Source organism: Spizellomyces punctatus (assembly GCF_000182565.1).
Source record: "Spizellomyces punctatus DAOM BR117 chromosome Unknown supercont1.3, whole genome shotgun sequence".
In the NCBI taxonomy this organism is placed as follows: Eukaryota; Fungi; Chytridiomycota; class Chytridiomycetes; order Spizellomycetales; family Spizellomycetaceae; genus Spizellomyces; species Spizellomyces punctatus.
Window position 1 is genome coordinate 1,412,312 of NW_015971539.1, and position 23,202 is coordinate 1,435,513.

General features: G+C 47.1%; 6 protein-coding genes across 8 annotated transcripts; 3 read left to right on the top strand and 3 right to left on the bottom strand.

Annotated features, from left to right (window-relative positions):
• Positions 1-2,220: 2,220 nt before the first annotated feature.
• On the top strand, positions 2,221-8,526 carry SPPG_09004 (uncharacterized protein; the record flags this gene model as incomplete). Its single annotated transcript, XM_016757155.1, has 15 exons — positions 2,221-2,346; positions 2,413-2,467; positions 2,528-2,711; positions 2,819-2,950; positions 3,021-3,215; positions 3,278-3,435; positions 3,508-3,686; positions 3,748-3,878; positions 3,946-4,033; positions 4,102-4,309; positions 4,390-4,514; positions 4,583-4,798; positions 4,876-4,998; positions 5,067-5,294; positions 5,693-8,526. 15 exons carry the CDS (start codon positions 2,221-2,223, stop codon positions 8,348-8,350), a joined length of 4,806 nt encoding a protein of 1,601 aa, XP_016611210.1. The 3' UTR covers positions 8,351-8,526.
• A 548-nt stretch (positions 8,527-9,074) lies between these two features.
• Positions 9,075-11,182, bottom strand: SPPG_02234 (uncharacterized protein). The gene is made up of 3 exons (XM_016750523.1): positions 10,323-11,182; positions 10,065-10,260; positions 9,075-9,997 (listed from the first exon to the last, which is right to left on the bottom strand). The coding sequence occupies exons 1-3, from the start codon at positions 11,106-11,108 to the stop codon at positions 9,261-9,263; spliced, it is 1,719 nt and encodes a 572-aa protein (XP_016611211.1). The 5' UTR covers positions 11,109-11,182; the 3' UTR covers positions 9,075-9,260.
• Positions 11,183-11,305: 123 nt separating this feature from the next.
• Positions 11,306-16,567, top strand: SPPG_02235 (the record flags this gene model as incomplete). Of its 2 annotated transcripts, XM_016750525.1 has the most annotated exons (7): positions 11,306-11,728; positions 11,800-11,955; positions 12,014-12,434; positions 12,523-12,861; positions 12,922-14,906; positions 14,965-15,918; positions 15,988-16,416. In XM_016750525.1, the coding sequence occupies exons 3-7, from the start codon at positions 12,323-12,325 to the stop codon at positions 16,414-16,416; spliced, it is 3,819 nt and encodes a 1,272-aa protein (XP_016611213.1). In that variant the 5' UTR covers positions 11,306-11,728; positions 11,800-11,955; positions 12,014-12,322. The 2 variants fall into 2 exon arrangements, with proteins under 2 accessions (XP_016611213.1, XP_016611212.1); XM_016750524.1 differs by lacking the exons at positions 11,306-11,728; positions 11,800-11,955; positions 12,014-12,434 and having other exon boundaries at positions 12,440-12,861; positions 15,988-16,567.
• On the bottom strand, positions 16,501-19,883 carry SPPG_02236. 2 transcript variants are annotated; one of them, XM_016750527.1, is made up of 9 exons: positions 19,434-19,883; positions 19,251-19,367; positions 19,130-19,184; positions 18,904-19,072; positions 18,771-18,834; positions 18,041-18,715; positions 17,859-17,972; positions 17,656-17,793; positions 16,501-17,586 (listed from the first exon to the last, which is right to left on the bottom strand). In XM_016750527.1, the coding sequence occupies exons 1-9, from the start codon at positions 19,506-19,508 to the stop codon at positions 16,570-16,572; spliced, it is 2,424 nt and encodes an 807-aa protein (XP_016611215.1). In that variant the 5' UTR covers positions 19,509-19,883; the 3' UTR covers positions 16,501-16,569. The 2 variants fall into 2 exon arrangements, with proteins under 2 accessions (XP_016611215.1, XP_016611214.1); XM_016750526.1 differs by having other exon boundaries at positions 19,429-19,883.
• Positions 19,868-21,716, top strand: SPPG_02237 (uncharacterized protein). Its single transcript, XM_016750528.1, has 9 exons — positions 19,868-20,024; positions 20,085-20,335; positions 20,405-20,698; positions 20,760-20,811; positions 20,874-21,060; positions 21,129-21,150; positions 21,224-21,244; positions 21,309-21,386; positions 21,449-21,716. Exons 1-9 carry the CDS (start codon positions 19,954-19,956, stop codon positions 21,550-21,552), a joined length of 1,080 nt encoding a protein of 359 aa, XP_016611216.1. The 5' UTR covers positions 19,868-19,953; the 3' UTR covers positions 21,553-21,716.
• On the bottom strand, positions 21,534-23,154 carry SPPG_02238 (glucan 1,4-alpha-glucosidase). The gene is made up of 2 exons (XM_016750529.1): positions 22,747-23,154; positions 21,534-22,672 (listed from the first exon to the last, which is right to left on the bottom strand). Exons 1-2 carry the CDS (start codon positions 23,143-23,145, stop codon positions 21,617-21,619), a joined length of 1,455 nt encoding a protein of 484 aa, XP_016611217.1. The 5' UTR covers positions 23,146-23,154; the 3' UTR covers positions 21,534-21,616.
• Positions 23,155-23,202: the final 48 nt, after the last annotated feature.

A 23,202-nucleotide genomic window follows, 5' to 3' on the forward strand; every position in this document is an offset into this window, starting at 1 on the left:
CATTCTACCTGCACTTGCTTCAGGAGTCAAAATGGTTCTCTTTATCAGTATGTCGCCAATCCGCATCGTACTTCAATCCTCCTATCCTTGTCATCTGGAACTTTCGCGGTGCAAATTCAGGAATTGAGGTCGAGAAATCTCCATTGGGCTATCATTTACTTTGTCAGCAAAGACGAGATACTTGCCGGCCTGCATCAGAGTAATCGCAAAACCATCGCAACAGTTGTGGGTGTGGTCCTCGCTGGATGCTTTGTTGGAATCGTGTTTTCCTATTTCTTGTCGAAAGCCTTGCAACTGATCACTCGGGATTTGCGTCTATTGTCGGAGTTCAAGTTCAAAGAAGTTTTACAAAAAGATTTGAGTAGAGAGTCAGGAATTCGACAACCAACGTATAGCTGGATTACGGAACTGTAAGTGGTTATTTGCACATCGCAAACAGCTTTAAAATGACATGCTTTTTGTTTGAAGGTGGCAGATCCAATACGCGTTCCATAAAATGGTCGTGACATTCTCCGACGCAGTTGCTCAAAATAGACGTTTCTCGAATGAGCAGCGGAAAACTGTAATTAGCGAGATTATACGAGAAGCTAGGGTATCTGACACTAGAGGTCCCGATCGATATTAGGAAATAGGCTATATGCTCATATAGCAAATATCGATACCTTGGTGAATGACTTTTTTTCATGGGCAATATTCAGGTTTACAAACAATAAGTATTCTCCTTTACCAAGGGCCGTGGACCTGATGAGCCGAACGGTACTAGGCGGTAGGTGGTGGCACCAAAAGAACAATGCAAAGATGTTAAGGTTTACATCCCATTCTTCCAAGGGACAAGGGGCAATTTCCAAACAGCAGAATCAGTGATGAATACTTAACATAAACCCTGGAAGGCCTTATAGTGATAACAAAATCATGTGTTATGGACTAGTACCCCAAAATGACTTGCCATGGTAAACAAACGAGCCAAACCTGGCATCCACTCCCTTAACGTGCCCATGCTTCACCCTGCTGAGGCACACACAAATCTACGAGTGTCATATTTCTTTGCACATGCCGATTTTGTCGATAAATACCAGCGGTCTTCCTCTGCAGGGTCATCGGAATACAAATATCACATTCTCGGTACCCAGCAGTGGCGCTCCAACTGAAGCCATTCACGATCGGAGGTCACCGACCAATGGTCAAAATATGGGCATCGGTAAATGAGACATGAATGGCAACTTTAATGACTGGGATTCCATATGATCCTAAGGCATCTTGATATGCGCATAGTTGATCCACTTGATTGAGGTAAACTTTGAATGCAAAATCGTTATAGAGTTTTCGAGGACTGATGAATGCTACCAGTTCATGTTCATAGATCGTCAATTATAAAATCCTACAAAATGTGGCCTACCGCTTTTGACCCTGTTCAGCGACTCTCTTCAAATACTTTCAGAGAGCAGAAGCCGTTATGTCATTGATTAAGAGGAACTTACTGATTCTGCTAGGATGGATATTGGCCAGTGTACCTGTTGCGCGAGGGCGACAGTGCAATTGGACATTACCGATTGGAGTAATTAGTCCATCTACCATGGGATACTTCAACCAGTCTCATTCCGCATACAGGTTGGCAGCAGAAGATTTTTTGGCCACCGAAACGAATTTACCAGATGTATGCGTAGTAAGTTGGATGATAGAGAGTTTGCTTTTACCTATTGGCCGTCAGACCTTTTGTTTAACAGACCATCTCCCCTAGGAATGGCACTACGCAGATTCAAAAGACGGTGCAGGACCAGCGTTGTTAGATACGATGAATTTCATCCAGAACAAGAAGATCGTCGCCCTACTGGGAGACATTTTTTCGTCGGTCACCATTTACGAAGCCTTACTTACTGGTGTTTTAAAGGCTAGTAGAAAATCATGTTCAAGTTGGCTTTCAGATGGATGCTCATATTATCTTTTATGTGATCTCTCTTTTGCTTCTCCTTTCTATTTCTCCGCCGATCTAGATACCCCAAAGTTCGTTTGATTCGGCGAGCGAAAAGCTTTCAGATAAAACCAATTATCCCTTCTTTTGGCGTACCCTTCCTCCCTCATCGGTGGTAGTTGAAAACTCAATTCCCTTGCTAAAGGTAATCTGCGGCATGAGCGAGTTTGGTTTTGGAATATAAGATTATAATTGTTTTCTTTGTCCTTAATTTCTTTGTCCTTAAGCATTTTGGTTGGAACAAGATTGCTATGATATATAATTTGGACGATTTTGGGACGCCAGCTGCAGAGTCAGTTCGTAGACGCTTTAGCTCCCATACGGACATCACTCTCCTAGGGTTAATTGGAGCCTTCCACGACGGCACAGAGGAGGATGTACGGCTTCATGTTATTTAACTATGACGTCCAAAATTTCTAAAGCTTCCTTTCTATGATCAATAGGTTGATGGGGCTCTAGACCAACTACTGGCTCTGCACGCAAAAGTTATTGTGACAGGTAAAGATTCAAGTAGCTCGAGCAATACAAGTAGGAAGATAATCGATTGTGCTCCCGCAGTTGTCTACTCGGAATGTCTTGGTCCACTGATGCTACATGCACGGCAAAAGGGGATGACGGGGCCAGAATATGTTTGGATCAACGTCAATTTGTACACGGGCTTAGATGGTGCCGACACCAGCGTTTCTGTCTTACGAAGTGCGTTTGACGATCGCCTTGTGGATTATGACATTCGTGGCACAATGTACGTATGAACCAGTTATCGCGCTATGTCGCCTGGCATCTACGCTGACCAAGTATTCATAATATGTGCCTTTCGCTAACCTCTGTTCTACTCATGATGTGCTGCAGAGTGCTTGCAGCAAGGACGGACGTGATGGCTGGCTATGCGCCTAATGATGCTTTCATGACCAAGTGGATGGCATTGAATCCAAACGTATACCCCGGCGTAGTGCCCGGACAGCCACCCATATCCGGGATTGTGTATGTTCATGTCAATGTCTTGATCTGTATATTTCTTCTGTTTCCAAAGACTAAATCTCTGGTTACCCAGTAAGGCATACACGTCAGCCTATGTGCTTCTCCTAGGCATCCATCAGGCGACATTTGGACCAAACGCAACGACCACCATTGGCGACGTTGTCAACCGCACCGCGGGAGATGCACTAATGCCCAGCACCTTCGCTGACACAGGGTTTATCTCCCCAGTTGGTGCATTCAAATTGGATGCGAACGGCGACGGCATCACGTAAGAAGATTATGCTCTTCAGTGGATGTGTGACTGGCTGCATATAACCGGAAATTCTATAGTCGCCAACGCATCAGCATATATATTGCAGACGCAGACACAGCCGATCTTGGATATATTGAGAACGGCAATTTCCACCCTACTCTTGCTGATATACCATGGAAAGTGCCCTACGGTGCGGACTGGAGCACCACAAAGATGGAACCTCCCGTTGGGTTCAGTAAGTTTGTTTGATCTCACTTTCTCTTCAAACGAACCTATTGGTTAACTCTATACCATCGTGCGACTCTAGTCTATAATGAGCAGTACGTGAAATGGGACGGCGCCGCGATAACAATCCTTGTACTGTTTTCGGCTGGTATTCTTGTGAACTGCGTCATTGGTGCCTACCTAGTTCGACATGTGCACAGTGCACCGGTGAAAGCTGCCTCACCCGTCTTCCTTTCTCTCATGTGGCTTGGATACTCCTTGGTTCGCTGAGCACTTTTTGTATTCACCTCGGAAAAGTTTCAAACGCTTCAATGTTCATTAGGGTTACATATCTCCATTCTTCCGAATTGGCAAGCCGACGTTCGCAAGCTGCCGCGCTAGCTACTGGATTGAAGTCATTCCTTTTGGTCTTGTGATGGCACCGCTGGCTGTCAAAACGTTCCGTATTTGGCGGTGAGTGGTCCTTTCGGGTGGTTCTTCCCGGAGAGGTCTCGGTAATAAATCATACATGATTTAACAGGATTTTCGGCAATCGCAAGGCAAAGACCCTCCGTCTCTCTGACTCGCTCTTGCTTCAATTGGTTGGAGCTATCATGAGTCTCAACGTGGTACATATCACATTCCTGTTTGTCCAGAACACGTCTTCAATCCATCTAAACCAATACTATTCTTATAGCTCTTGCTCATTGTCCACACAGCATTTGGCAATGTCGGTCCAACCGTCACTCCCGATGATAGTCAGGCCACGATGGCGTATGCATGCGGGTCCACCAATGGTCGAGAAAGTGTCATCTCTGGTATAGGAGCTGCATTGGTCGCGTACAATGGGATCGTGGTATTATGTTGCACCTACTTTGCCTTTAAGACGCGCGGGGTTGTTGCACGTAAGTAGTCGACAGGGCTTTGAGACGTACGCTGGGCCCAATTTAAGCGTCGCTGCTAATATCTACTTATCGAACAACAGGATTCAGCGAGTCAGCCTACATTGGAATCTCCGTATACACCACGCTCCTTTGCAGCGTCTTTATTCTGGTTATTGACAACATTCCCGGGACGACTGTCATGATCCATTTCTTGATCCGTGAGATTGTGCGTTACTTTTTGTGTAAAACTCTCTGGCAAGAACCCGGCTTACCATTATCTTGTCGTGGCAACAGCTCATTTTGATCATGCTCCTCACAAGTATGAGTGCTCTCCTAGGAAAGGTGGTCGTTATGAACCTCTCCGGAGGTACAACTAAGGACGGCACTGTTGCATATGCTGGCGGCAACCAGATCAAACGGACAGGAGATGCAAGTGGTACTGGAAGCATTAATAAAACCGGAAGTCTCCATCGGCAGAACGGCTCCACATCAGGACAGGGGAACAATCTTGTAAGTGCCGAAATATCCTCAACATGTCAACGGTTAAGTATGGGATTAATTTAAAACAATTTCCTCAAAAACCGCAGATGGCAGTATCTCAGGACTTTAGCGTCATCAACCTTAGCAAATGGGTCAACAAATGGGAGCCGGCGACAATCATTCTCCACACGGATGGTGTTTTTCCATATATCCTATTGAAAATTGGCAAGGTCTGTTATCCACATTTTTACCGTTTGTCCTCGCCAACTTGTCAGGATTAACAATTATATCCTATCAGGACATGATTGCCATGGAACTCAAGGATACATTCTGTGATGATTTTGAAGGTGACCGCGAGTGCTTTAAACTACACGACAACCATGGACATTCCTTCCGTGTGCAAACACGATCGTCAACCGAAAGACAAAATTGGGTCAAGCAGATCAAGATGCAAATTAGAACGACCACTGGGGAATCGACCTCTGGTTTGGTTATGCCGTCCTCCACCTCTCTCAAACCAACGCAGGTGTAAGGTCAAGGAATATTTATTTGATAAGAACGTAGCAAAGTGAATTGTTTCGTTTCGTTCAAGTATGAGATTATAGAATGTTTGGGAAATTGTGGCCAACTATTGTTCTGCAATCGAATAGATGCTTACCATTTTGGTATCATTATTAGTACACTCCATGAATTGAGTATGGTCGTATACTAGCATTATAGACAGTTGGTAGCAGGTGTCACTGCGACGGATAAGCCGAGATTTCGCTTTTATATCTGCAATATATTATCGCTTGCTGTTGCGACCGCTACAGGTGAAGTGGGATATTCCTCTGTTTTTGTTTATTTTGATCTTCACACGTGACTTGCTTACTGTACTAGTACTAATTGCTGTCAATGGCCAAGAGTCAAACGCTTGCTTTTTAGCATCTCGCGACGACGCTGCAATCGTCTTTCACCGAGCGCGACCTCCGTCGGCAAGGCAGAATGTCCGACAAAGCACTCAATAAAAAACTAAAGGACATATCGGCACGCATTGACTCCATCCGCCTGGATTGGGATGCCCTTCGCAAGGAACTGAGAACGAACCTTTTGACAGATCCTGAAACGGCTCATATTTCCAGGGACTGGGCTCAGTTTGTTTTTAAAAAACAGTTTGGGCAGAATGTTGCTGGATCTGCTGTGACGACGGAGGCAGAGGCGGAATCTCCTACTGGGTCTGACAAGATGCGAGATTCTGTTGCCAAATTGCGGATTCGGCTGGGAGCCAAGATACGCTCGTCAGTGTCTCGAGAGGGTACTCAACAGGGAGAAGCCACTGCGAGTGGTGGAAAGAAGAAGCCACCAACATGCGCGGAAGAGATTGCACAGATAGTGGAAACATGGATTGCGGCGAAACAGGACCCAGCGGATATATCAAGCCAATTTCGTCCCCTGGATCCCGGAAAGAATCTATCTGCGCTACTCGCTGCCAACGCCACACATAGCAATCGAACGGTGGCGGCCCTGTGCTCTTTACCTCGTTCGCTAGTCAAGGAAAAAACAAACAATTACAAACTTCCCAAGGAAGCAGTCATGCATTTGCACTGGTTTGAGACGCCTGTCGATACTGGTTTAACTCCGTCGGTTCCAGTACCCAGCAAGCTTGATCTTGACATATCCTCCCTCAACGAATCAATTGAAAAGCACGGACAGTCTCATAAAACGTCGTTGGAAAAAGATCTAGCCGACGCTTGGGATCCAGTCCGACAGGTATTGCGCGGTCTCTTACAAGTTGAGTGCGAGCAGAAACGGATATTGACTGTAGAGCTGGCCAAACGCGTCAACGAGTATTCAAGGAAGTACGCTATTGCGTTGAGAAATTTTGATGAGTTCTGGAATTCCAAAACGGAAAAGTGGAAAAAGAAGGGTGGGAAGAAAAATGGAGCTGCGAACGGTGTGGATGAGGGCGCTTTGGCAGAGGAAGCCGATGCCTTGTTTGAGCAATATATTGAACAGATCAAAATAGTAGCGGACGCGTACGCCGAGGAAGTCTTACAGCCCATTTTGAGTGAACTGCGACGTGCTGTGGAGACGTATGAATCGTTGCTTTCGGACCTTTTAAAATCCAGTGATTTAGATCCCAATGAATGCGAGCGTGCCAGACAGGCGATATCTGGACTGGGGCGTCGCACAGAGGAACATATCGATGAGTTTCTGAGGAATGAAAGCAAATCCCGCGCGTCCTTGACATGTGCCTTGAGTGATATGAAAGACTCGTACCTGGAAGGATCCATGAAAACGCTTTGGGGACGACTCGAAAAATGCTCTAATCGCGATTTTCGAAAGCGGATAGCCAACATGGAAGCAGACCAGCAAAAGGAACGGGACATGCTTTCCACCGTTCTTGTGTCTGACGTGGCTCCCTTTTCATCAGTCGCGGTTGTCTGCTTGGTTGTCCTGGAGTGCCTTCTTGTCAAAGGAGAACGCTGTGAAGAGGAGGCGCTACTCAAGCACAAGACGTCTCTTCAGTCGGACGTCAAACTCCAGGAACTGGCCATTACTCGAAAGACATTGGAAGGATACTATGAAACTGGAGTCTTTAGTGGGCAAATAGAGCTTGGGAGAAAGATTGGCCGCGTATTATGGTCGGTAGTCAAACAATCTATGGAGGCGGCTATGGAATCGCAAGTGGTAGCTTACATCTCTAAAAGCGGTGGTGGTAAGTCCGCCGGTTCTGCTGCATCTGCAGAATCGGGCGCGAATGCCGTTGATGAGGATACTAAAAAGAAGAAGAAGAAGAAAAAGAAGGCCAAGACAGGAACGGGTGAAGCGGGGGCAGCGAATGTGGATTCAGTGACACCACCGATTGAAGAGCCGAGTGGATCACCGGCGAGCACCGTCCCGGACACACCAAAGGAAGACGAGAGCGATTCACTGGAGCAGGTTGCTTCCCCGATCAACGGAAAAGCTACCAAAGAAGAAGAAGCTCTGCGACCTGAAAAGGATGTTCCTCCTGTCAAAGCAAACTCTGTCGAGCACGTTTCACCAAGTCCGAAAGAGACAATGAGCGTCCAAGAGAACGAGGAAGTGGATCTGGATCTATCGCAGATAGAGTCTGCGATAGGAGATGTCATAGTTCCTGTCGGCGGTCTTACTGGAGCACGCCCATCAGGACCGCCCGGATTTACTGGTACTGGAATGTGGGGCGGTAATAATGTATTCCCCTTTTCCGTTCCAGCGTTTCCCATGAACCATCCTCTCAATGGCATGTCATCGCCCACAAGTCAGGAACTGGTTTCTCTCCGCGACGAGAACACTTCTCTTCGGAACGAAAATACCCAACTCCGAAGGGAACGCGCCGCCCTGGAAGAGCAACTCCGCGCCGCTCAACACACGATATCGCATTTTATGCAGCGCATGCGCGGTCTAGAGTCCCAAGAGAGTGTGAAGCGCCCTGGTTACAACAACTGGAACCGACGGACTGCTGTCAGTTGTGGGAATTGTGGAGAGCGAGGGCATGAAAGCACCGCTTGTGATGCTGGGTGTCGGTATTGTTCTTCAAGGGAGCATTTGAGTGATGTATGCCCTTTACTTGTCGTGTAACTATACCGTATATGCCTTTTGTTGGGCGTGGCCATATTTTTCTTTTTTTAATTTTTGCAAAAACTGTGTGCACTTGTATATACATATTGCTAATACTACATGATTCTTGCGCTCGTTGTAACTCATCTCGTGTCAATGGGGTGTAGAAGTGGAACAACAGCCATCGTTTGCCAGAATAAACATAGCATGTTGCACCCTTGCGTCGTCAAATCATTTCGGAGCATGTCCGATAATGTCCGATTTGCCTCTGTTGTTCACGTGATAAAATGATTGGAATGATGTATCTCTTTCCTGATTGGCTGGATTAGGAAATGAGCAGTTCCAGAAACTTTTTTAATTTTCATCCAATGATCGATCTTTTATCTTTTTTTTTTTTTAATGATGATTTTTGCATGTGAGGTTTGTTTGGATTCATGGCGAATATAAAAACGAGGTTTGGAGGGATTTTGCCCTTTGTTGGCCATTTGGAACATTATCTACGCATCGCTTGACGCTTTTTCACAACGGATCGCTGATCGTATACGAATATTGCTGAACGCAAACCACAACAACAAACGAGAAATAACGACCGGATCTACATCTATAAAGCCATGCCAGCACCAAAGACAAATTCAACCATCCTGCGACGTCTCTTTTCCACTCGCTCAAATACAAATACACAACCACAAACAATCAAACCGATGCGTATTCTGATGACGGGAGGTGCAGTCGTGCTGGCTGCACAGATTGGTAGCGAAATCCACTAGAATGTACATTGTATATATATACACACCCGCACACCACATAATTTATTTTTTTGTACGTTGGGGGAGGGAGTTGGGGATACCCAAAGTAATAATACATAACGAGTCTAAAGAGTTATGATGAACAACATCTATGAAAGCAACAGTATATGATACTTTTTGGAAATTTATCCATCGCCATCAAAGGCCTGTCGACCTCGCGCTCTACTCTGTACTTGGTCCACTTTGGCGACATATGTAATATACTCGTTCATGTCATATCCTTCACGCACAAACCATCGGACATCATCCACACATTCGGGATACGTTCGTTCAAACAAGTCTTTCAGCATGAAACCGCACTTTTCTGAAAAGCGTTGCATAGGAAGATTGATGCGGCGCGTCAAGAGCCAGACGTAGCGGATGGGTGTAAACGATTCGCTTTGAATGCGATTCAAGGTTCGTAAGATGAGTTCCTGAGCAATACCTTGGGATTGCACAGATTGCATGACGCCAACTTCCGCCAAGTAGATAGAGTTGGTTGGCAGTTGGTGTTCAGAAGCGCAGACGCCCACGTAGCATCGCTCTGTTGGATTGCATTGTGGTTGCTGTTGTGGTGATTGGCTGGCCTTGCCTGCCCAGACATTGTACTTTTGTGGATCGGCGGCATACGTCCCAGTATCTGATGGTGGGCTGTTGAGCCCCGAGTCTTCGCTTGATGTATCTTGGCTGTCAAACAGAACATGTCGCGTACTCTTTCCCTTCTTTCGTGGAGGATTAATGATCCACCCTGCCGCACAGTACCATATCGACGTGCTTGTCGGTGTAGCTGGGCGCAGAATATCGGCGAGGGCGTCTGACCAGGCAGCTCGCAAAAAGTTGTTTAAACCAACAAAGGTGGCGAATGCTGGAACTTCGTGCATAACTGATGGCATACATCCAAAAGGTTCAATTTTTGGTGTTCAAAGCCAATAAATGCCTATAAATCTCACCTTTGGGAGTGGCATACAAGGCTAGAAAAGCATCATGATAGACTTCTGACAAAAGCTCAAGTTGATCCAGTGGCAAATCCGCTCCCGTATAGACTTGGTAGTGAAGTCTCGCATTCCCGACGCGAACATGGGATAACAGACATGTTTTGCGATTTTTCGGGAAGAGTTCAATCGGTCGATATTTCCCCGTCCGATACTATGAATGCCTGTCATGAGGGTCATGCATTCATTCGCAAAAGAAGTCATTCAAGGCCCCACCTTTCCACCACCTCCACAACTTCCACAGAATCCATACTTTCCCTTACAGTTGAGACAGACTGCCTCTACCGTAATCTCCAACTCCACTTCATCATCTGCCAGCGTCCGCACACGTCCACACCCCAACATTTCCTTGCAAATCTCACAATCAACCATTTGGCTCCGTCCGCGCTTTCTACCAATGCTTGGATATAAAGATCGGTTCATCGTAGGTCCGCCATGACTCGCATTTGCACCGGCGCACTGAGCACACAGAATCTCAATCACAAGCCCTGAATCTAGTAATGTTGTGTCTCCTCGGATATTGAAGAGCGCCAACGTGTTCCCGCACTCCAGACATATCCCAGGTTGTTCGACCGTTTTCTTTCGTCTGGCTTCTCTTTTGCGAGGTGGACATGGTACAGGCGGTGGCGTCAATTGCTTTTGCTTTGATTCTTGTCGTTGTGATGGGACAGAGGGAGTGAGTGGCGTGGGTGGAGTAAAGGGCGGGACAAGTTGGAGTGTCTGAGGGAAGGAAAAGGTCTGGGGCGGTACAGTTTGGAGTGCTGCGGCTGTCCAGTCAGGAAATGTGGCTTCCCAGAATGGATCTGGAACACTGGAAACGTCTAGTGTATGTGTGTAGAGTTGTGTTGTCGGTAGTGTGTAGGGTGCAGTTTGATATTCTGCTTGAATGACAGCTGGGGAGTACGTCGGGTGCGCTTGAAGCTCAGCAGATGCATTTTCGGCTTCTTGCTGGACTTCCAATAAAAAGTTTGCAATAAAGTCTTGGTCGTCTAGGGGTTGCATGATGCGCTTGATCGCTCTCGCCCTGGACGGGGAGGAAGAAAGAATTGGGCATGCCAAAAAAGCTGAGTTTTCCAAGCAGCAGAACACTTCGGGCGGACCTGACTTGTGCTGCGCCATAGTCATTTTACTTGTTTTGGATTAAGCACAATGACTGTGCCATCCGTAGAGTTGTTCCACCCAACAGACGCTTCCATTTCGAACGGCCAAAAGCCATGCTCATCAAAACGTCCCATGTCGACCTTGCGACATCAACCACCCCCATCCGTGTATTTGTGACTGAGCCGAACCTTCCACAGTATCCAAAGGCGAGATTCCCTGCCATTGTCTGTTGGAGCGAGATATACCAAGTAACGGGGCCAGTGTCACGCTTAGCGTCCCAAATCGCATCTCAAGGCTACATTGTCGCTTGCCCAAGCGTCTACCATGAATTTGAAGGACCCGAGCCATTAGCTTATGATGAAAAGGGCACAGATAGAGGGAACGAACTCAAGGTTACCAAAACCTTGGCTGCGTACGATGAGGATTCGCGAGTAGTTGTCGATTGGCTACTTGGTTTAGAAAGATGTACTGGGAGGGTGGGGAGTACAGGAATGTGTTTGGGCGGGCATTTAGCCTTCAGGGTGAGCTGAATGCATGGGCATGGAGTGCCTCGCGTACGCATCCCGTCATGAACTGACTTGCAGCCGTCCAGACTGCATTTGATTCACGCGTATCGTCAGCTGTATGCTTCTTTCCTACGGACATTCATAGCCACTCGCTTGGCCAAGGCAAGCAAGACGACTCGTTACAACGTGTGAAAGCAGGAGATTTGGGCCACGCTGAACTGCTCATGATTTTTGGAAAACAAGTATGTTCTAACATGTAAAGAGTGCGCTATGGATCTCGAGTCTTACTTGCTTTGACAGGACACGCATGTCCCACGTGCCGGCCGAGACCTTATCCGAGGCACCCTCGAAGACGCAAACGTCACAGTGAGCTGGTGTGAATTCCAGGCGCAACACGCATTCATTCGGGATACGTCGTCCAAGGGTCGATATGATGCGGCATTGACCTCGGTGTGCTTTCAGCAGATGATGGAGTTGTTTTATAGGACTCTGGTGGTAGATTTGGGAATTAAAGTTGGTGGGAGTGCCAAGTTGGAGCATGTATGTTAAATTGGGAGTTTGGTGAAGGCTGATCGCTCATGGATCTTACGTTAGCTGCGTGGCGCGGGCATGACGTTGACCGAATTGGCCAATCGCTTGTCTGTCAATTTTTTTGGTTTGAATGAGTCACGTGTTTTCCGATCTTGCAAGTTGCTTGAAGCTTTTGTGTTTTTCGTTCAAGGTCCGTTTGGCGTGGGGGCATTGGTCTCAGCGACGACGACAACGACGACGATATTGGGCAAGGAGGGGTGTATATTTTCTCATTGAAGGGTCTGTGACTACCCGCTCTATCACGCCAGTTCCCTCAGCCAACATCCCAACTTTTTCGTTGATAATGGCACCGTCTGCAACGAAAGCTCCCAAACGGGATACCAGTACATTCCGTACCTTGGACCGGCAAAAAGAGTCTATCTTGCCCTCTAAAACCCGACCACACTACCCACGCCTTGCCAAGCTATCTGCCCCACACGTCGAATCCTTTAATAGCTTGTTTGCATATGGGGGAGTTGGTGCGGGGCTATTGGAGACTGCTGTGGGCGATATTGGCAGAAGAGTGGTTTTTGATGGGAAGACAGGAGGCGGCCTTGGAGGGAGAAACAAGCTAGAACGTAAGTGCTTTGCATATTATAGGTTCCGATACTGTGTGCCCTGACTGATGATTGATTCAGTATGGTTGACGAATGTAAATGTTGGTAAACCTTCCATTGAAAACTCTCGTGGAGCTGTCTCCAACCAGCTCTTCCCTTCTGAATGTCGAGAACGTGGCATATCCTACAAAGCACTCATGCAAGTTCGCTTAAACTGGCGTGTGAACGGAGGGCCCATCCAGTTTGAGATGAAATCTCTTGGAAAACTCCCCGTCATGGTTCGGTCCACCCGTTGTAATCTGGATGGAAAAGCCCCACGAGACCTGATCAAACACCATGAGGATCCCGACGAATTTGGAGGATACTTTATCTCAAACGGGATTGAGAGGTTGATTCGTTTGTTGATTGTCCCGAGACGTAACCATCCTACTGCCATTATTCGATCATCGTACACGAATCGTGGACCGACATATTCTCAGTACGGTGTGGCTATGCGATGTGTGCGACCAGATCAGTCATCGCAGACTGTGACATTGCATTACTGTACAGATGGTGCTGTGACATTACGATTCTCGTACAGAAAGAACGAGTATATGGTTCCTGTGTTACTGGTTTTGCGTGCTTTGGCGGAAGCGAGTGATAGAGAGTTGTTTGAGCGGCTGACAATGGGACAGGCGAACAACACATTTTTGACGGATCGTGTGGAGCTTTTGCTAAGATCTTTCCGTCGCTATGCTGTTCATACTCGAAAACAGTGTCTGTCGTACCTCGGCAGCAAATTCGCCGTGATGATGGACTCCCCCGAGGATATGTTTGAAGAGCAGGTCGGAGAGGAGTTTTTGAAACGGGTCGTGCTGGTCCACCTTGAAGATAGCCGAGAAAAGTTTGACATGCTGATCTTTATGATGCAAAAACTGTATGCTCTGGTAGCAGGAGAATGCGCACCCGATAATCCGGATTCACCTCAACATCAGGAGATTCTTTTGCCTGGACACCTCTATCTTGGAATTATGAAAGAGAAGATGGGGGATTGGTTGAGTGCGATCAAGGCACAGATCCAGCAGGATTTGAGAAGGATGCCTGCATCTGTAGACTTTTTTGACAAAAAGTATTTGAGCAAGGTGTTTCAAAAAACGGGAGGATCCGCCGACATCGGTCGGAAGATGGAATATTTCCTAGCGACTGGAAATCTGGTCAGCAATACAGGATTGGATTTGCAGCAAACATCTGGATACACCATCGTTGCTGAAAAGCTCAACTTTTACCGATATATCTCACATTTCCGATCTGTCCATCGTGGTTCTTTCTTTGCGGAACTCAAGACAACTACTGTTCGAAAGCTTTTACCCGAGTCGTGGGGTTTCTTGTGTCCTGTCCATACGCCCGATGGATCTCCTTGTGGTCTTTTGAATCATTTGAGTCATACATGTCGAATTATTGTAGATAAGGTGGATGTTAACAAAATTCCGGGGCTGGTTGCTTCTCTTGGTGTTGGTCAGATGGGCGGAATGGGCGCGCGGACGATCCGCACAGAGGCGGAAGATGTCCCTGATGACGATAATGCTATGGACCTCGATGAAGACGAAGGAGAGGAGGCGGAAGATGAGTTGGATTCGATGGACCCGGTGGTGGAAGTGGGACGGAGACAATACATGACCGTTTCCGTTCAGCTCGATGGAAAAGTCATTGGATGGTGTAGCGCGCGGTTAGCCGAACAAGTCGCCAGACGTCTCCGACAATGGAAGGTGACAGGGTCCAAACCGGTGCCCCTCGATTTGGAAATCGGCTACGTTCCTCCAAGTCGAGGCGGACAATACCCTGGCCTGTTCCTCTTCTCTACACCAGCGCGCATGATGCGACCTGTAAAATACCTTGCCACAGGTGGCACTGATATGGTGGGACCTTTTGAACAAGTGTACATGGATATTGCATGTTTGAAAGAAGATGTTGTTCCCGGTATTACAACACATATCGAATTTACGCCAACGAATGTGTTGAGTGTTGTTGCGAACTTGACGCCATTTTCCGATCATAATCAAAGTCCACGAAACATGTATCAGTGTCAGGTATGTTCGTAGCATTAGGGTATTTTTTCAGATTTTGTGTTAATTTGTATTTGATCAGATGGGTAAACAATCTATGGGAACACCCGCTCATAATCTACCGCACCGAACCGACAACAAACTCTACCGTCTGCAAACGGGACAAACTCCTGTCGTACGACCCAAGCTACATGACGAGTATGGTCTGGATAACTACCCCAACGGAATGAACGCCGTTGTCGCGGTTATATCTTACACTGGTTATGACATGGAAGATGCTTCCATTCTAAACAAGTCCGCTCATGAGCGAGGATACGGATACGGAACCGTTTACAAAAGCGAGTTTATCGACTTGTCTGAGAAGCGACGAAAAGGCGAGCCTATTTCCCATCATTTCGGGCTCTGGGCAACAGACTCTGTTGCACGGTTGCCCCCAAAAATTATGAAGGGTGTAATGGAGTTTTTGGATTTGGATGGTCTACCCATCATTGGACGACGATTGACCCAAGGAGATCCGCTTTATGCCTATGTTGATGACGTTACTGGCAAAGTGACTGTCATGCCCTACAAGGGCATGGAAGATGCATACATAGATGAGGTCCGACTCATCGGGACGGATTCAGGTGACCAAGAACTCCAAAAGATTCACATCAAACTCCGTATCCCCCGTCCACCTATCATTGGGGACAAGTTTTCCTCCCGTCACGGACAAAAAGGTGTCATTTCACAAAAATGGCCGGCAGTCGACATGCCGTTCAGCGAAACAGGTATTATTCCAGACGTGATTATCAACCCGCACGCGTTCCCCTCTCGAATGACGATTGGAATGTTTGTCGAGTCGTTGGCGGGCAAGAGTGGAGCGTTGCATGGTCGGTCACAAGATGCGACACCTTGGACGTTTTTGGAGGGTGCTGGAGAGTGTGCCGCAGACTACTTTGGGGAGGAGTTGAAGGATGCTGGGTTTAATTATCATGGGAATGAGGCCATGTATAGCGGTATCACCGGTGGAGAGTTTAAAGCGGATATTTACATAGGGGTAAGTTTCGTATTGGATGTTGATCAATTCTGCAAAGCTTTTTTCTCATCTATTTGATTTCCGAATCAGGTTGTCTACTACCAACGGCTCAGACACATGGTTTCTGACAAGTACCAAGTTCGAACAACCGGTCCCGTCCATAACGTCACACAGCAACCCATCAAGGGCCGTAAGCGAGCCGGAGGTATCCGTTTCGGAGAGATGGAACGCGACTCTCTCCTAGCCCATGGTGTATCCTTCCTCCTCCAAGATCGACTCATGAATTGCTCTGATTACAGTCAGAGTTGGGTTTGTGGTGGATGTGGTAGTTTGGTAGGCGTTGGGTTGATGGGCCAGGGTGCAAAGGATGTAGGCACGTCGGTCAGCAGTGGCAAGGCCGTTTGCACCATTTGTGGGAATGGTGACAAGGTGGAAGTTGTTGCAGTTCCGTTTGTGTTTAGGTACTTGGTAAGCGAGTTGGTTGGGATGGGTGTAAAATTGAGGCTGACGGTAGAATAGGTTGGGAGTTTGGGTGTATTATAGAATCTGATGGTGAATGAATTGACGATATTTACTTTTGCAAAGAAAAGACGGTGGAGTAGATGCAAGGAGACAAACTTTTGTTCTCACAAATGAAATGCAATAAATCTACGTAAATATAAAACATGCACATCAACAATCGTAACATTCCAATACATTATTCCCCTCCCCAGTTTCCATTCCTTCCTGCAGAACGCTTTCATCCACATCCAATACTTCCTGATAAATATGCTCAGCGACACATGATTCTCCTAGCCTGTTCATATCCACGTCCCGTTTGACTCGCTTTACAAACTCCTCAACTCTCCCACGACTTGCCCTGCCCCTCTTATGGCCCGTTTCTTCCATCTCATCCGTTGTACACTCCATCGCTACTACTTTGGACAGAAACCGGTACATTTCCTTCCGCACCACCCTCGATGCATCCTCGACACCTGCCAGACACAAGGTATCACCACCAATCTCAAAAAACCATCGGTCGTCTTCCTCGGGACTTGCTTCAAATCCCGCATCCCAGATCGCTTCCAATAGCCGTACACCCAAGGCACGAACTTCAGCATCCATATCTTCCATAACTTGTCGTATGGTTTTTGCATCCAGTAACGAGTGTTCAATCTGAAATAAAATCTTATCGGCTTGCTTCTCTGTGATGAGGTACACGACTACATCAACAGAAGCTCGTCGGACAAGAGATTCCGTGTCCTGGAGAGAATTTGTCAACAATTTTGTAAGGAGGGAATGAAGGAGGGAATGAGTCTCTAGGTATACATGTCCACGAGGGTTCTCGCTGATGCGCCTTAGGGCTCCGAGGCATGTACACCGCACATAGACATCAACATCGTCCATCCCGTCAAAGATCAATTGTACCAGATGATGCGTGAGAGCGAAATCGAGGCAAGGCTTTGAAACAGAATCATGGTCCCATTCAAAAAGTGATCCCATGAATTCTAGGGCGCTATCGCGTACGTCCCAGCGAGTGTCGGCGAGGAGTTTTGTAAGTGTTTGACTGATGCGCGTTGGGAGTGTGGACAGAACTCGTTTGCTTCGATCAGCGTCGTCAATGATCCATTTGGTTATATCCAAGCCAAGTTTGATATTTTGGGGTCTTACGGCAGGATTATTGAGACATGATAATAGGCATTCAACGACCTAGTGAAATTGAATGTCAGTCAAAAATAAACTTGAGTTGATCATCCAAGGCGGATCGTCTTGACCTACCACGCTCCATTCGCAGTCATTATCCCTTTTTAGAATAGTTTTCAAACTGCAGAGCACCGCTCGAGCAAGTGGGTTATGCTCTTGATAAGGAGTATACGAAAGGGCTTCGAGGGTTATCGCGCGTAGATTGCTCGGATGCTGCCAAATTAATGCCACATCAATGCCAGCATGCGCATAAAGTGTCACAGTTCTCTGCAACTGACCACAAGACGACTACTATTCAGAATATTTTCCAAGGCCCCAAAAAGGCTGCACAAAACGCTAAGCTTTCGAATGTTTTTCTGATGTGGGGATACCGAATTTATGGACGACTCTATCTAAATGGACCAGCAAAGTAAGCGTATGCTATCATCAACAACTTCATTGATTAAGGTGTCCCATTCACCTGTTGAATTATAGATCTCCCAAAGTTTTCTTCTCCTTTTTCCCAGGGTAACTGCCGAACGTCGTTGAATTTATCTGCCCTTTCCTGCAACCGCCAGAAAGTCGTCATCAACACTTCCTCTATCCATTCACGTAGTTGAGAATCGTCAGCCCGATCAGCAAGGACAGCCAAAATCTCCAGTGCATCCAACAGTGTCGGAATATGGTGAAACTTGAGGTGCTCCTGGGATGTCAATGTGCCGCTCATGATCTGGCAGAAAAGCTCAAAGGCTTTTGTCGCGCTCGCTCCGATGCCAGCGCGTTCGATTGTACCGCAAAGCAACCGATACGGATCAGGAGCCCACACAAAAACCGTTTTTAAAGCATCCAACACTCTGTTCCTCATTATTCGATCATCATCAGTGAGTAGGCCGCAGCCAGTCTTGACAAGCTCCCCATCACTCAGTGCTGCATAAGCTTTTTCGCTTTTTGAACCGCATAACCAAAATACGACTTCGACAGCGGCCAGCTTTTCGCTTCCGCCCGCGGTCGGCTGCAACCAGGCTTGCAGTACACGGTACAAATGTCCAGTGATAATGAGATTTGCAAGCAGGTGATGGTACGGAGTTGGGCCTTTGGGGATTGGATCAGGGTGGTTGATGATGGTGACCAGTAGCTTGCAGGCTGCAGTAACTACCTATGAAAATCATCAGAATATGAAATGCTCCAACTACAGCAAGTGTTTGACGTACGTAGAGGCTGGGTGATGTCAGTGCACGGTAAAGTATGTTTGGGAATCTGCCAGTGTCAAGGAGCCTGGAGTTGTCGGTTGAATTCAAATGCCCTAATAAACCGCAGAAGCGTAGCAGAAACGCACACTCCTACCATTGCGCTGCTGCATCACTTGATAATGCCATTCTCACTGCCTCCAGGCATCCATATAATAGCTGAGGTGGGCATTCTGAATCCAAAGTATCGATCAAGAAATTCAGCGTCGGGAGATAGTTGGCGTAGATGTGGTTAAAGAGCGGTGGATCTGCGGCGATCAATAGTCCTGTATAAAAGTCTTACTACCTGGATGTGATAATAAGTAAGTCCATCACAACCTTACCTAGAAAGCGAAGGGAAAGCGATGGTACTCGGTAATCTGAATGCGAAAGACTATTCTATCCATCAAACAGTTAAACACCCCGACAAACAAGCGTTCCACTATGCAATAGAAATGTACAAACCTGAACAGCATCCAATGCATCTACCTTCCAGACCATCCACTCGACGCAGTCTTTGTTTCTCACTTGGGACTGCAAGAATGAGAGGAGCTTCTCGTGGCGCGCTGGATCTGCGATACTCTGTTGACTTTTGCCGTTAGCTGACTTTGAAAGTTCACAATCGTGATAAGTGTGGTTTTACCAGACCGGATTGAGTTTGGGCAGGGTTGTGAGGATTGCGCGGAGGCGATCCTCTTCTTGCGGTGTGTACAGATGAGCCATGATGCGAATGTATCAAAATGCAGTGACGTTGATAGGGAGGTGGATGCCGCTGCGTTCACAACAACCACCCTGTCGCAGGAAACAAACACTATTCAGATGCCAAAAATGTATTCGGGATCTCTATTACAATTGCGCTTGGTTGCTTCAACGCAACCCTAGTCCCGTTGCATGACAGACTGGGTTGCCTCTGAAGGAATGAACACGGCCGTAATGGGAGGAATGAAATGATGGAGTTCCGGGTTCCCAGATATTCAACTTGCAGAATTATCTTAGCAAGCTGCCCAGTATTGTCGTGTCAAGTGTTCATTACTGCTGTCCATTCACCAGCATTTCCATGTTAATTGAATGGAATGTTGCAAAAACCGTTGGGAAACGCGTCGATCGTTTCCACCTCCTCCGGACATCATCTTGTGTGAACCATTGAAGATCTGGAGATCTCTTCGTCATGGATTTTGCATATCTCGATACACTGCTGGCGTGCTCAAAGCGCCTTGACAAGGACCTTCAGGACCTCGTGTAAGCACCTGTAGTATCTGCACATTACGGCGAGATTGCTAATGGGACTTGTAACCCTAGAGCCACTCTTTCTCTGCCGACGTCCACTCCCAACGCAGCTCTCCACAGCTCCTTTATTGCGAAGAACCAACAGCGATGCGACGTAATTGCCAAGGCAGTTGAGGCTATGGAGAAAGATACTGGAGGAAAAACAGGGCGGCGGCCTTCTGCGGAGGAATTGGTGGACGCAGCGGGCGATGCTGTGCTGCAAATGCAACGACAATGCACAAAGGTTATGGAATTTTTGAAAGAATACGGATATGAGGAGCAAGGTGAGCATTGGAGTTAAGTTTGGTTTGGGTAGGACTGTACCGTAAAACCGGGATTGTCGACCTCGGCAGGAGGATATCGCGAAGCACAACTTCAACCTATAGCCAGACCTGCGGAGCCACCTGTACCCTCGATATCACATCCGCCACCCTTGCTACCAGATGGTCACCAGTCGGAAGAAGAAGTTGAACCTCCTTCGTCACCACAAATACCCATTACCATGGCGATTCCGACGACGCCTCGCGCTTCTGGACAAACAGGCACTAAAAAACCTGCCCGTTCCGCTGCAACAAGTCCCCCAGATAGCCCACTTGCGACTTTGGAAGACTTTGGGCTTTCGTCCTTGAGTCTAGGTCTTTTGGAAGGTTGGTAACGGACGTCAATGACAGACTTTTGATGATGCAGATGTAACTTTCTACCATACAGGAGTGACGGATACGCCCTCGTCAGAAGGTCTCTCTTTCCATTCACATCCAATGTTTGTAGTATAATTGGAGGCCACACGCACCTTGACACGCGAATATTTATCCTTTTGTTTAGAGGAAGAGAATCGATCGACTCTCCTGCTATTCCTATCCCAGATTATCATCCCGCAACTTGGAACCAGTCACCGCGCAAACCGAGAAAATCGGATCCAAATTCCATGTTCAATGCTCTTATTGCGCTGGCCGAGCGTGAGGACTATGAGGCATTGCCCCAGTACTTGAAAGCCCAGATGACATTGGAGGTGCGACAAGGCCCGTTCCCCCATCATGTTAACGCAACGACTAAACTTGTTTGGTTTCTTGCGTATAGTTTTTGAATGATATGATAACTGGTATGGAAATGAACAGATAAACACTTTGAGGATCTTTCCGACATATGAATGACTTGTTCCGCCGCGTATAAAGAGATAAATGAAATCCTAACAGGTGCGTCCTGCATATCCCGCCCGACAAGGATGTGGTGGATTTGTTTGTTAATCTTTTTCCTCAGATAAGCGATTCATGGGAGAAGATCAAGAAGGTGAAGACGTTATAACGATCGAGGAGCTGATGGATGTCACATCAATAGGTATGATATCTCTAGGCATTTTGTTTGGATATGATATCTGACTTTGCAAGCTGTTACAAAAGATGCGGGGAAGTGTAAAGCAGTTTTTGTTGCCATGCTTCATTTACAGAGATTGGAGGCAGAGTCTTTGGAGGGAAGCGACGGGAAGCGGTATAGGGTTGTGTAATATATATTTCCTACTCTTTCCAAATTTTCTTTTTAAAGATTCGAAAAAACAATATGGCATAGAACTAAACCTGGACTCTAAATATAGGAATCTGAAAAACTCTATCGTAATGTTGTGCAGGTACGTCTACCGGCCTATCATCTTTCCACTCCTTCAACTTGCGTAGAGCCTTTTCGCGAGCCCATGTTGCTGTAATGATACTAGCATAACTCCAAGTCAAGTGGGGTGCACCCTGCATAAACCCGGTGTTTTTGTTCACCTGTTCAGAGAGTGAGCCGCTGGTGGGTGTGTGAAGCCGCACGCGGTTTAGAAAGTGGTCGCCTGTATCAGTTACATTCTGTGCCAAGTGCAGATACGAATGTTTAAGCGACGATGGTATAGTAGTGTCCTCAAGGAGGTGTGATGCAGTATGGTAAAGAGTTTCGGCGATCGCCGCGGTTGTCAGAATCCAAGGATTGCCTTCTGAACGGCCATATCCATCGTATGTGTCTTCACAATATCTACCAATGGCAGGTGCAAGGGTTAAATTGGAATTTCCGTTGATAGGATACAAGGGAGCCATGCGAGAAACGAGCTCTTGTGCGGTGAGAAGAATTTCCTGGCTGAAGGGTCGGTATGGCGACGTCTGGTCAACCGTGTGGAGGGCGGCGAGAATTGTGGCAGTATCCAGGTTTAGGATCTTGTCCGGCAAACCGCCACTTTGATCCAGTGTCTCTTGCATGTATCCGGAAACTGGATCCCAATGTGTTGTCACGATTTGCTTCAGCTTCATGCTCTGAAGTTTGTACCAGTCCGCGGCACCTACATCCTTCATTCGTTTTGCAAATTGCGCACCGGATTGAAGAGCGGCGTACTGAACCATCCTCGTATAGAAATGGTGCCCATATACTTCTTCCCAGAGATCAAAGCACTTGTCTCGCCAGGCAGAGGAAGTGAACTCGAGATCAGCTTTGATGACTGTTTGGGTAGGGTATCTGCTGTCATACAACAGTTTTTTTACGGCTTCGATGGAGCCTCCCCGATCTAGGTACGCATTTGCAAAGCGAATCAATGTTGATGCGCGAAGGGCTGGTCCATCGTTCTGCGGTCGTCCCCAGTTTCCATTGAAAGGGGAACCGTTCTAACATAGAGTTTTGCAACGGTTTCTAAGCAAAGCAATGAATAAAGAACCAGAAACTTTTCAGCTACACATACCACATGAAATTTTGGCTCTCCAAAACCAGATTTTGTCTTTTGCAGCTGGTTCATTCTTGAAAATGTTGCATAGTTCCACAGTAAATGTTCATATCGTTTGCTTTCTGGCGATCCAGGTGACGCCCGCTCATATAACCGCTCCACGACGCTCATTACCAGAGCGCTGTCCCTTACCCAATGATAATAATAGTCTGGGTGGCTTTGACTCGGTGAAGCTATCACGACGCCGGCACTTGTTCCGACTGGGTGGACATTGTCCAGTAAATGGTCAACCGAAAATGCATACTGCCTATCAAGCCATTCATCCAGGGTATGGTGTGGTTTCAAGTTCTCAGACGAGGAAGCAAAAGCTGTCCAAATGAACACAAAAGTCAAAAGACAAACAGCGATGGTCTGCATGGTTTGACGGACGATAGCTGGAAGGACGTGAAAGCCCAGCAAATGCGCAGCCGTTAC

What these genes read in the sequence shown, in the direction of transcription:
- SPPG_02236 (XM_016750527.1), bottom strand. Translation starts at nt 19,508, where the DNA reads ATGGCTCATCTGTACACACCGCAAGAAGAGGATCGCCTCCGCGCAATC. An exon ending in GCTTTCCCTTCGCTTTCTAG is followed by an intron (nt 19,073 to 19,129) that starts GTAAGGTTGTGA and finishes ACTTTTATACAG; the next exon opens with GACTATTGATCGCCGCAGAT. An exon ending in TGAATAGTAGTCGTCTTGTG is followed by an intron (nt 17,794 to 17,858) that starts GTCAGTTGCAGA and finishes TTAATTTGGCAG; the next exon opens with CATCCGAGCAATCTACGCGC.
- SPPG_02234 (XM_016750523.1), bottom strand. Translation starts at nt 11,108, where the DNA reads ATGCAACCCCTAGACGACCAAGACTTTATTGCAAACTTTTTATTGGAA. An exon ending in GTTGTGGAGGTGGTGGAAAG is followed by an intron (nt 10,261 to 10,322) that starts GTGGGGCCTTGA and finishes AGGCATTCATAG; the next exon opens with TATCGGACGGGGAAATATCG. An exon ending in CTTGTATGCCACTCCCAAAG is followed by an intron (nt 9,998 to 10,064) that starts GTGAGATTTATA and finishes GTATGCCATCAG; the next exon opens with TTATGCACGAAGTTCCAGCA.
- SPPG_02237 (XM_016750528.1), top strand. Translation starts at nt 19,954, where the DNA reads ATGGATTTTGCATATCTCGATACACTGCTGGCGTGCTCAAAGCGCCTT. An exon ending in TCTTTCCATTCACATCCAAT is followed by an intron (nt 20,812 to 20,873) that starts GTTTGTAGTATA and finishes CCTTTTGTTTAG; the next exon opens with AGGAAGAGAATCGATCGACT. An exon ending in AAGCCCAGATGACATTGGAG is followed by an intron (nt 21,061 to 21,128) that starts GTGCGACAAGGC and finishes TCTTGCGTATAG; the next exon opens with TTTTTGAATGATATGATAAC.
- SPPG_02238 (XM_016750529.1), bottom strand. Translation starts at nt 23,145, where the DNA reads ATGCAGACCATCGCTGTTTGTCTTTTGACTTTTGTGTTCATTTGGACA. An exon ending in GAGAGCCAAAATTTCATGTG is followed by an intron (nt 22,673 to 22,746) that starts GTATGTGTAGCT and finishes ACTCTATGTTAG; the next exon opens with AACGGTTCCCCTTTCAATGG.